Source organism: Rhinoderma darwinii, chromosome 10 (genome assembly GCF_050947455.1).
Source record: "Rhinoderma darwinii isolate aRhiDar2 chromosome 10, aRhiDar2.hap1, whole genome shotgun sequence".
In the NCBI taxonomy this organism is placed as follows: domain Eukaryota; kingdom Metazoa; phylum Chordata; class Amphibia; order Anura; family Rhinodermatidae; genus Rhinoderma; species Rhinoderma darwinii.
Window position 1 is genome coordinate 26,526,169 of NC_134696.1, and position 12,303 is coordinate 26,538,471.

At 43.5% G+C, this 12,303-nt stretch overlaps 1 protein-coding gene across 3 annotated transcripts in view; it reads left to right on the forward strand.

Annotated features, from left to right (window-relative positions):
* The window catches only part of LOC142661899 (uncharacterized), a 92,987-nt gene that overhangs the window by 51,291 nt on the left and 29,393 nt on the right, over positions 1-12,303 (forward strand). For all 3 annotated transcript variants that reach the window (XM_075839602.1, XM_075839600.1, XM_075839601.1), the window contains 4 exons: positions 42-192; positions 1,445-1,527; positions 9,528-9,638; positions 11,253-11,489. In XM_075839602.1, coding sequence (XP_075695717.1) covers positions 42-192; positions 1,445-1,527; positions 9,528-9,638; positions 11,253-11,489 — 582 coding nt within the window. The remainder of the gene's footprint in view (positions 1-41; positions 193-1,444; positions 1,528-9,527; positions 9,639-11,252; positions 11,490-12,303) is intronic.

Consider the following 12,303-nt stretch of genomic DNA (forward strand, 5'->3'; position numbering starts at 1 on the left):
AAGAGCTGAAATGGTGCCTGATCATTCATTATTTCCTGCAGAATCAGAATGAAGAAATGAAGAAGCAGCTGTCTGACTTACAAGTGGAGCACAGCAATTTAAAGCTAGAACATCGCAAAACCGTAGAGCTGCAAAGTCAACAACTGATCCAACTTCAGCGAGAGAAAGAGAACGAGATTGTGGGTCTGCAAGGTGAGAGCGTCTCTATCAGGACTGTATGTGACTTGTACTGACACAGCCGCAGGTTATTATCCGGATACTCCCATAGCTAAAGAATACAATTTCTATACTGTGGAATTGCTTTGTATGCAAAATCTTGTGCGCAGCTTCACTTTAAAGGCGTCCTCTGTTTGGATAATCCCTACTTGTTATAAAATTCCTTGGACAATAAGCCGATTACGAAGTGCCCTCCTACTGGGACCCCAGCGATCAGCTGAAATCTGTCAGCAAGTGTTTAATTTCCCTGCAGCGCCACCATAGGGGAAGTTGAGCATTACACCGTGTCCATTCAGATCAATGGGTTGTCTGTGTAATACAGGACAGGGCAGGTCCTCCAGAGCGAGAGACACTCTGTGACTGCTCTCCTTTCTGGCCAAGAGATGGGGATCCTGAACATAGGACCCCCTTTATTAACTCCGAACTCCCTAATAAGGGTGTATGGAAATGGGTTTTCTAAACTGGACAACCCCATTATGGCCACACATTCAGGATTCTGTCAGGATTAAGATTTTCTATCATTCCACATGAAATACATGTGAATTTTTGCCATTTGTTTAGGGAAAATATCTGCATGAAATAATCAAAACCGCGCGGATTATAAAACCTGCAGCATGTTTAATATTGCAGATGATTCCGCAATGAAAAGTTGCGCAATAGCTTCATTGAATTACAATGGGGCTAATACACGGCAGAAATCTGAGTTTTAGCAACTGGTTTCTACTGCAGATTTGCCTATGGCCTAGTACCCATGACTATCTCTAATGACATGATATATCCCAACTGTAAAAATATGAATAAGGCATAACATACTGCCAACTGCTGCAGAACCTCTTTTGAAGAGGACCAGGAAGCTTCACGAAGCTTTCTCTTTTCTCAAAGTAATTTGGTTATTGATAATCATACCCATCAGCTTACAGCTCTCACTTTTCAGAGGCCGTTTTGTAAGTAAGAGCTGCAACCTGATTGGCTATTATGGGCAAGTCCTCCACGTTTCCTCTCCACCAGTCGTGATAAATCTCACTTGTTTGTTATGAGGTTCTGAAGCAGCTGGGACAATTTGTGTCTTATAGTTGACATGCCAGCTGCTTCAGAGCCTCTTTGTACCGGGACGAGTAAGTTTCATGTCAAGTCTTATCTGATTGTCTATTTTATTTTTATTTTTCCTCAGGACAGGTTTAGGTGACCTTTCTCATTGTTCCTGTATTTTTTATTTCTTGAATTGCAGATACCATATTAAAACTACGGGAGGAGAGTAAGCTGCTTAGAAGGGCCCACCAGGATGTCCACATGCAGCTCCTCGGTGCACAGGTAACTCCACCCATGAGGAGCAGAAGCATTGTTTTTAGGGAAGAATATCGCCATAATGCGGTGCTGTACAGAGGCACCATATAGCTGCACACTCTGGCTGTCATACTCCATACTACTAAGAGGGAAAGGGTAACTTGACAGATAAATTGCTAATTTTCAAAGCTTTGCTGGGCACCCACAGAAATAAATCGGTGACCATTGCTTTTAATGGATGTTTATGGTCCTGCAGTATTGAGAGCTGTGCTAGACACCTTATAAAGGAGTTTTTTATTTGACTTGCTATCAGTGGCTTAGCTAAGGGGGTGGCAGGCAGGCAGGCCATGTTCCCCAGGCGCAACTAGGAGAGAAGGTAGGGGTGTCAGGTCGGGCTGAGATACAATTGAATACTCCTCCTAGAGTGAAATACCCCCTGATGTTACTATCCATATATGGACAGTGATGTCAGGGGCTCCTCCTCCGGGAGAGGAACCGTCCCGGATTCAGCGGGACAGTCCTGGTTTACGAGCGGTGTCCCGCTGTCGACTGTATTTGCATCCTCAGGACGCAGATACAGTTGAACCCAATGCTGAAGCAAGGAACGGTCAGCTCCTTGCTCCAGCATTAGTTCAGAGCGGAGGAGCAGTGGGAGTTCCCCAGCTCGCCAAGGACTCCCCGGGCACAGCGCTACTTTAAGCGCTGTGCCCTGGGAAGCCCTTGACGTCACTGTCCATATATGGACAGTAATGTCAATGGCTCCTCTAGAGCGGAATCCCCGTTGTCGACGGTCTGGCAGGGGATTCCACTCCAGGAATAGCACCTGACGACACTGTCCATATATGGACAGTGACATCAGGGGTTCCCGCTAGAAGCGGAATTCGCGGCCTATGCTCTGGCTGGGAATTCCGCTCCTAGAGGGAGTCCCGATTGGCGCTATCTATAGGGGGGGTAGCGATATCTACAGGGACAGTGGTGCTATTTTCAAGGGGGTGTGGCACTATCTACACGGGCACAGTGGCACTATATAGGCACCATCTACATGGGCACTGTGGCACTATCTACATGTGCAATGGCACTAGGGACAGCTTGGAGGGCATTATACTGTATGGGGGCATCTAAGTGGACTGTATGGGGGCATTATAGTGTATGGGGCAGCTATACGGGCATTATGCTGTATCGGAGCAGCTATTTGGCATTATGATGTATGGGGCAACTGTGTGGGCATAATGTATGGGGGCATCTGTGTGGGCATTATACTGTATGGGGCAGCTATGGGGGCATTATGCTGTATGGGAGCATCTATTTGGCATTATGCTGTATGGGGGAATTTGTTTGGGCATTATACTGTATGGGGCATTTGTGTGGGCATTATACTGTATGGGGCAACTTTGTGGGCATAATGTATGGGGGCATCTGTGTGGGAATTATACTGTATGGGGCAGCTATGGTGGCATCTACAAGATATCGCCAAATAGACTCATTAGTCTCCGTTATACAATCTGTTTTAGTCAGGCACACTGACCTCTTTCATTTATTTTCTTTTAATTTATTGTTCTGGTAACTCCCTTATAGAACTATGTAAAATGTACAAATGGTTTTATGCTCGCGTTACATTAAAAAAAAAGGTGAAAAAAATTACATCTCTTGATTAGTAGAGAAAGCAAACATGGCGAGCGGGAAGGAGATGTCGGGGGGCGGGGGCGCCAAACGGAATCTTTTCCCCGGGTGCTGGTGCTACGCCTCTGCTTGATATAGATTCTAGTTTTATTTTTCTTGTGGTTTGTTACTCATGATCTGTGTGAAGTGCTTTGGGAATGCAGCTGAACCAGCACTGCTGACAGGGAGTATTAAAGAGCGTTAACCCCTAAAGATATCACCCGTCCTTTTTTAGTCTTTCTTGTTTGTCATGTTTAAAAGTCTATTTATCTGATTCATTTTTATATCTGCTTCTTTACTCAGCATTGTGCCGTTCCGTTCCTCTGTCATTCCTCTTGGAAATGCATGAATTGAGAACTGGATGGTACCGTTCCCCGGTGTGACCACAATCTGTACTGAATGTGTCCGTGTAGGGACAAGCTCCATTAAGAAGGAAACTGGTAACACCCAGTGGTTCATTTATTCTTACATTTCCAGGAGGTATAGCAGAGGGACGCCACCATTTTTTTCAAATTTTTTTTTTTTTATGGTGGGAATTATCTTTAAATATCTGAGCCACCAGTCCTCAACACACAATAGCTAATTAATGAATTAATCTTGCAGTAAATGTACCCAAATAGCAACTGTGCCAGGCCTTAAAAGCGGCATCCATTTACTGCCTCTGATCTTCACCCACTAGGCCTTTAGTAAAACTACAAGTATTTTTCATAATTTATCAATTAAAAATTGATGGCATAACGTCAATTTACCCTCCATGTGGTCATGAAAATGAAGAGGTGAATGAGTTCTCCAGTCCACAATGCTGCTATTGATTGTCTAGGAGCCATTGAAGTAAATTAAATGCTGGTACCAGGCCGTCTCTGCTCCTGTATTGAACATGCTATTTAATTAGGAAGCAGGAAGGATATTTGCATAATAATTTGACATTTTCATTTAGCTTCTTGGAGACCTGGAGCACTTGCGGATTCCTAATTTAAGGATACACTTGGCAGGTTCAATGCATCTGGTATGACGTCATCAAGGGAATCTTAAAGAGACAGTGTTCTGTAAAATAACGCATTGGCTCGGTCCCTCCATGTGTTTTAAGTGCAGCTAAGATTCCTGTACGATATTCAGGATTTCATCAAAGTCTTGTATGTACCGCAGGATGGGTAAAGCTGCAAATATACACGCAGGCGGCTATGCTTCAAAATACACTAGAAGATCCTTAACTAGCAATTCCTGAACACTCTTTAGCAACATGCTCCCTTGGATAATTAATAACCTGCAAATCTGTCATAAAACAGCTTAAAACTAGAGACCATCTGTTCTGTGGAGTCCAGTGACCGGCCGCCATAAACCGCAGCCTCTGTTATCCTGCAAATCACCTGTCATATTCCTCTGCGTGTGGATTATTGAAGTACTCTGCCAGCAAAAGAAAATAATTTATAATAACCACAATATATGAGCGCATCCCCTAATACATTTTGGGAGGTGAGATTCTAAATAGTTAGAATTTCCAATGACCAATGTATGCCAGATTTAAGGAAATTTTAATAAATATGTTTTTTTTTTTATTTTTAAAAAGAACCTTTTGCCTCTCCTGAAGTGTCTATATTAGTAAATACCCCATGAAATAACAAATCTAGAGCGTCTTTTCTTAGAACTTTGCATTGTGCTGTTCCTCTGTTATTCCTCTTAGAAATTTATGAATAAATTAACAACTGGGTGTTACCATTCTCCTTGTCAAAGGGGTGTGTCCCTACACATTCTCACTCTGTCAGCGCTGATTGGACATTTGTCAGTCTGTGTAGGGACACACCCCCAACTGGTATTGCCCAGTTGTCAATTTTATAAATAAATTTCTAGGAGGAATAAAAGAGGAATGGCACAGTGTAGAGTTCTTAAAAAATATGGTCCAGGATTGTTATTTCAGGGGAGAGTTTATTTAATGCCTCAATGCCAATAAGGCCATGGGTGGTACTATACCCACTGATTGGGGAGATGTTAAAAAAAAGTTTAGCCCCGTTAACCAGTGTGTCCCTCTTGGTTTATTGGCTGTGTGGGATCACATGAGCCGCTCAACAACTCGTGGGGGGGGTTGTTCAGTGGGTGCAATAGCAGCCACTGCCTTAGGCCCAATGCACACAACCGTATTTGTCATCCATAATTATGGACCAATTCATTTCTATGGCCTACACACACCTTTCCGTATTTTTACGAATTGGTGTCCTAGCCGTAGAAATGACTCAACATGTCCTTTTTTTTTTTTTTTGTCCGTACTTACGGCACGGACTCTCCATAGAAGTCTGGGGGCTTTCGTAATTACGAACGGCTACGGATGTGCATCCGTAGCGTCCGTAATTATGGATGTGTTGCTATGCAACGCCAGGGGATTACCCTAGATTTCTCACTGGTTTTTTAGTGGATCCGTAAATACGGATGCAATACGGATCGTATTTATGGACACCCTTCCGTATATGCGGATGATTTAAGGATGACTAAACGACTATGGATCCGTATTTATGAACAGTATTTACGGATGGATGAAAAATACGATCGTGTGCAGGGGGCCTTCGTTTTTTTATATAAGATCATCTGTCTCTTGATGTGTGCAGTGAATGTCAAAAAGTGACCGGTCCCCTCTAAAATGATACGATCATTTGTATAATACAGCAATTACCTCCCTTTATCTACGTGAATTCATTGAGTAGTGAAGTATAAGGAGAACTTCCATTAGATGACATCAAGTTCTCCTGGGGTTTGGGGATTGCAGCACTTGAGGCTGAATGCAATGGGATCATCTTTATAGAAATCTGTCCCTCATGGTAAACTACAGACGTTTCCTCGTTCTGTTCAACTGAGCAAATGGAATTGTCTCCTGATCTCACGAACTGGAACAGGAGTTATTTGGGGAATTTGCTTGTAGAAGTAAAGGATCTTACACAAATGAAACCTATAAAGTTCCGCACGCTAGCGACTAAGTATTCAATTCACACAAATCCCAGATTTGCAAAATACTGATTTCCGCTGCCTTGGCTTGAGCTGCGAGCTGCATTCTTGTGGTGGGAGCTGCTCTTCTAGCTGATGCCTCAGATTCCTGATATAGTTCTGTACTAAAGAGGAAATGCCACCAAGAAATCTCACGTTCCCACTCCTCTGTGAATGTCTCTGCTTCAGGTCCAGCATTCTGTGCCGAATAATATCCTGATCGACCTTTATATTTATAAGACCTCAGTTTATCTGATACAGAACTCCAAATATTCTGTATAGTCAGTGTTTACATGATAAAATTCTCACTGTGTGAAGCCACCACTAGGGGGAGCGTAGGAGCTAACTGCATACACATATGTTATACACTGACCCAAAGCCTGCGCCTTCATTAAAGAGGTTCTGCAGGATTTACATATTTAGTAATGGCAGCAATTCAGTTTCCTAGTGCAGATTTTGGGTTTATGGTTACTGGTAATACTGCGTTTCCTTGACTATGTCTATGGCCCTACTAGATTTAGCAGGATAACTTTGAGATCTATCATAAAAGTCAGATCAGTGGGGCTACTGCAGCTTGGACTTTTGCAATCCTTACAATAAGCCTTTACGAGTACTCCTCATTGGAGGGGGGTATGCGCTTCTCTGTATGGCGGCACACATATTATGGACTCCTAGGCACTCCATTTGTTGCTGTATGGTACCTTAATGGTCATTGTATTATGGATCCATACTGCAGCCGTATACATGAGGCGTTGCTGGATCGGCTGTCTACCGGGTTTTGTAGAACCTGATTTTGCCTGTAAATAATCATTGCTATTGTAACCGGTTTATGCATTTTGGACTAAATCTCTTTTTTCCCACTTTATGTTGGGCTGGAACGCCATTATTTGAAGCCGCCCGTACTGCGGTGCGCTAACCGCCCCGTACATCTTTACATTGATTATTATAAGGTTTTATTTGTGCCTGCCGTCTACACGTCTGTTCTGCAGTAGATCCAGTCCTCTGTATTGCACTCTCCAGTGTGTTTACGCCGGCTGAACTCTGCTACATATGTATCAGTATACTACAGTCTTCTCACATACTTATTATGGGGGATGCATTCTCCCTGCATTATTTACAGTGCTGCAAGACTTTTAACTAGATTTCATCTATCTCCCGCAGTCAGCTGGCATCCCCCCTCTTGGCATTACTCACGTACAGTCTACTCCAAGAAACGTGTCCAGTGTGCATACAACTGACCTTCTCCTGTTCTGCTAGTAACTTGTGTTGGCACGCCGGCCATAGACTCAAAGATTTTTCATAGAAAACCACCAATAATGAGCCCCTGTAGTCATGATTATTGTGGCCGAGCCATCATAATAATTAGATGTAATGAAATCCATCAGACAGGTTGTTTTTTTTTTTTGTTTTTTTTTAAATGGGTCTAAATTAATTATGTGGTCTGAAGTCATGTGGGGGTTTCAATTTGGGGGTCTGAATTAATCTTGGGGTCTGGTATATGGGTATTATTTATATGTGCATTATAGTGCACTGTCACACCAAATGGTAACTGTAGACCGGTCTCTATAAATGGAAACCCATCATAACACTTTCTATAACTCTGCATTATCAATTCTCAAGTGTGTATATATGTATGTGGGTGATGTCTGTCTGTCTATTCTATCTATCTATCTATCTATCTCTCTCATATCTATCTATCTATCACTCGTATATCTATCTATTCTATTCTAATCTAATCTATCTATCCCCCAACACACGCGCGCACACGCACGCGCGTGCGCGCGCGCACACACGCACGCGCGCGCGTGCGCGCGCACACACACACACGTGTGTGCTAGATCTGGCAAATGACTAGTCGTCCACTTTATGCCCAGTGAGACTGCAACCCCATCTGACTCTGCAGTTACATCCCGATAGAGGTGAATTGTGACCTTTTAAAGATCGCTTGTCCCCAAACATAAGCTTCTTGTAAAAAGAGCAAACGAGTGCCGATCTATGAGCTGTCTCGTTAATCGGCGCTCGTTGTTACGGCCACAATGGGCCGGCGTAAAAGGACCCTAACCGTAGACGGACTTGGAAGTGGAGCTCGCGGTGGGGAGTGATGGTGTCATGGCAAGATTCAGGTTGCAAATTAGCAGCGGAATCCTCCAGAAAAGATTGTGGGCTGTAAAAATGCTTTCTAATGTGTCATTTATTTGTATTTTACTGTTCACCCTTCATCCCTTCGTGTCTTGATGAAGATTGTTCAGGATTCTCAGAGCTTTACACCCACTAGACGTTATAAAAGCTTTTACAAGTAACGGTTCTCTCCATTCCATTGTAACCTGTGATCGTGTGATTGACAGAACTAGCAGAACGACGTTTATTCCATACAACTTCTCTGTGGGTTTCCGTCAGTTTCTGAAATGGAGCAGATTATGGTTGTTATAACAGATATGCTGCAGAATCCTTAAAGGAACAAACACCCTTCAATACCAAGTGCAGAGATCGAGGGCCACATTGCTAGAGTATGATACTTGAAGGCGCTACAATAACCATCTGATGTGATGTGTATATTAGTATTATTATAAGGTGTGTACCATTGTATCCAGTCTTCACAATCCCCTTGCTACAAAGTATTAGCCCGGAGTCCAGAGCATAGCTTACACTCTGTAGCATATTCTCAGCTGTGAGAAGTTGTAGGTCTGTACCATATTTGTTTTTTTAGACTCTGTTAGTAATTAAGAATGGATTCATTCACTGAAAGAAAACAGATATTTTGAAAATGGTGAGGAACTGAAGCACAAAATATTAGAGAGTTCTAAAGTGTTTATAAACTATTTTTACATAAAAATAGAAAATTCCTTTAAATATCTGGGCGGCTACTGAGGTTCTTTAAAAGGGGAGCTCCACTTGTGATTGTCGGTTCTCCTGCTTTAAGATCAAAACTGAGGGTGGGAGAGACTGCAGGGGAGGCCTGTTGCAAATGTAACCATCAGATGCTAAAGCTTCATCTGTAAAGCTCCTGAGCACATGAGGTGTCCGACAATTGCCTTAACAACCGTCCTGCCCTGCCACGTCTCCCGCCGTCAGTTTTTAAGCTTCGAGTAGGAGAGCCGACGTTCTTCACAAGTGAATCTACGCTTTAATTCTGTGTCCTAGTCCATTGCGTCTATTCTGCACACAGGAAGGATTTATCAAGATGGCGGGGCACTCACCCGTAGCAACCAATCGGTTTCCAGCTCTTATTTGTCAGGGGCTCAATTTTTTTGATTTTTTTTTTTTTAATACTTTTGCCTTCCAACAATGAAGACCATTTCCAATATATATACAATGTATATTCATAAAATGTCGCCCGTACCTGCGGCACTATGTACCTGACCACCTGCTCATTTACTATACGGCTTGGCTTCTCCTAGGCCCAGATGGAGGAATTCCGCCAGTTGAAGGATGCTTTGAAGAAAATGCCAAGCTTCAAAGACACAAACCCTGACACCAAACACCAGCAATCCCTGGAATCCACTAAAAAGGTAACTGGATATTGAACGTTTCAAGAGGAGCTCGACTGTCCTCAAATACTAGAGCCGACACCTGCCTTTACCCACCAGACCAGTCCTATATAAAGGAGAACGTGAACGCCCTACTGCCTGGTTCTCCTCTACTTAGAGCAGGCAGGGCTCAAGGTGACATTCACTGACCATACACGACCCTAGTCCAACGTTTGGTCGTGTAGAGGGGAGATCATGATCATACACAGATTTAGGGCTCGTGCACTGCTGTACAGGCTCCGTCAGACCCCGTATATATGGATATATTCTCCTCTAGAGGCAATGCTTTAAGGGAGAATACCTCTGTACATAGTCTGATGGAGCATGCCATGAGAAACCTCGGTATGAAATCCTAGACACGGTATAAGCCTCGTGCACCTGCATGGCAGCCCTATTACGGCGCTGTACAAAACGGCCATGTGCATGAACCCTTAGTAACCTGGTACAGAATATCTGATCATTCCTGGGGGGGTAATAGGGATGTGGATGGACAGCTGACTCCTCAACTATTGCACATAGGTGACATGTACTTGCTAATGGTCGTTCTAAGCTCTCACTCAGGTACCTCTCACTTAGTCAACAGAGAGTGCGGTAAAACTGAACCGAAACTGAGCAGCTTAAAGGGTTTATCCTCCTTGGACTATGCCTTTTTTACTAGAAGGGTCACTGTACTATAAGCAAAGTGTGCAGCTGGGAACCCCAGCGATCAGCTGCAATCTGTAAGGAAACATGCCACCGAGTGTAATGTTCCTGCAGCGCCACCACAGGTGTAATCAAGCATTACACCGTTCCAGTTTAAATCAATTTAGTCGTCCATGTAATGCAGTGACCTGCCGGGTCCCCCAGAAAGATGCTCTGGCTAATAGTAGAGGGGCTTACCCATTCAGGACTCTCATAACTCAGAATTCTCTCTTTTAGTATTATAAAATGGGTTTTCTAAACCAGGCAACGCTTTTAAGGATAACAGGCAAGACAAGGGGTTAAAGAACAAGGACAATTGTAAGCTATGGCGGTAGGTGAATACAAGAAAAAATATATGAAGGAACTCCTCCAGCTCACCTTGTCACAGAAGGGTATAAGAATCAGCAACACGGATCCTCGTGTCGGCACACGCAGAAGATACGGCAGAAACAGGGAAGTTGGATCCAGCGCTGGATCCAACTTCCCTATGGCGGTAGGTGCTCTGTATAGTATAAAGAGATGTATGTTACAGATCATACATGTAACATAATATCAATAGAAAATCTTCATATTCAGGACACCTTTATATGTATATTACATCTGGTCCCCTTTAAAACTGCTCCTTTATTTTGCAGCATGGAGATTATCTCTTTAGATTATTTATTAGTTTTGACATTCTTGGTGTTTTTCTTGTGGCTCTTTTTTTTTTTTGTCTTTTATGGTTTTAATATTTTATGGGCTAAACTGCAGTTTTTTCAGCTTAGCTTGAAGCTGAGAAGTCAGGTCTGTTATATGTCCTAGAAAGTCTTGTGTGCATTAGGCTGGAGGCGTTGACAGCTGTGTGGATTGGATGTGTGGAGCTTTTCTGTAGCGTCTTTCATGACATTTGGCCATCTGACTCCCTCTCCTCCTTAGGACTACAAAGAACATAACCCACAGGTGCCTCAGACCTTACAGAGAAATGAGAGGAATGCAGAAGATGTTCCAAGAGGACATGGGAAGAGGTTATTACATGGTCAACCTGGAGGACAAGAGAACTTATCACTTCAAAGTCCCCCAGTACATCCAGCACCACTGTGGCCAGCACCACAGAATGACAGCCATGTTTCAAGATTTACCAGGACCGTTAACAGTCTCCAGGCTCACCGAGAGGTACAGATGTATTGTATTCTCTGCTGATAGTCCTCATCGTTGTGTCCTTGGCACCCAAAACCATTTACCTTCAGTTTTCGAAACGTTATATCTCCAGCTTCCATTTGTTTATAATTCAGATAAATGGGCTTATGGCCAAAGTTCAAGACGTCTCTTGGGGCTAATATTCCCCCTTCCTATTTGAAAGTGTCAACTGGCCAAAAAGTTTCAGTAGAAAAGGATCTCCACCGGAATCCATCTTTAACCCCTTAATGACCGTCGATCCGCCTTTTCACGGCGCTGCATCAGAATAAATAAGCAGAGCAGGGAGCCGTTAAATGTCCCTGCTTTCTGCTACCAGAGGTAGCTGAGGGCTGGGAGCGTCCCTGCTCGAACCGGTGAGATTGATATAAGTATCAATCTCACCCGTTTAACCCCTCAGAAGCGGCGCTCAAATACGAGCGCCGTATCTGAGTGGTTTTGGAGAGAGGGAGGGAGCTCCCTCTCATCCCACCGGCACCCGGCAATAAGATCGCCGAGTGTCTGTGTTTCCGATGGCAGCCGGGGGCCTAATAAAGGCGCCCAGGTCTGCCTGTAGTGAATGCCTGCTAGGCTATGCCAGAGGCATGTCTTAGCAGATGCCTGTCCGTTTTAAACGGACAGGCAGTAATACACTGCAATACAAAAGTATTGCAGTGTACTATAATAGAGATCGGAGGATCGCATATTAAAGTCCCCTAGTGGGACTAGTAAAAAAGTACAAAAAAAGTTTAATAAAGTTAATAAAAAAAATAATTAAAAACCCACTTTTTCACCTTACAAACTGCTTTACGAC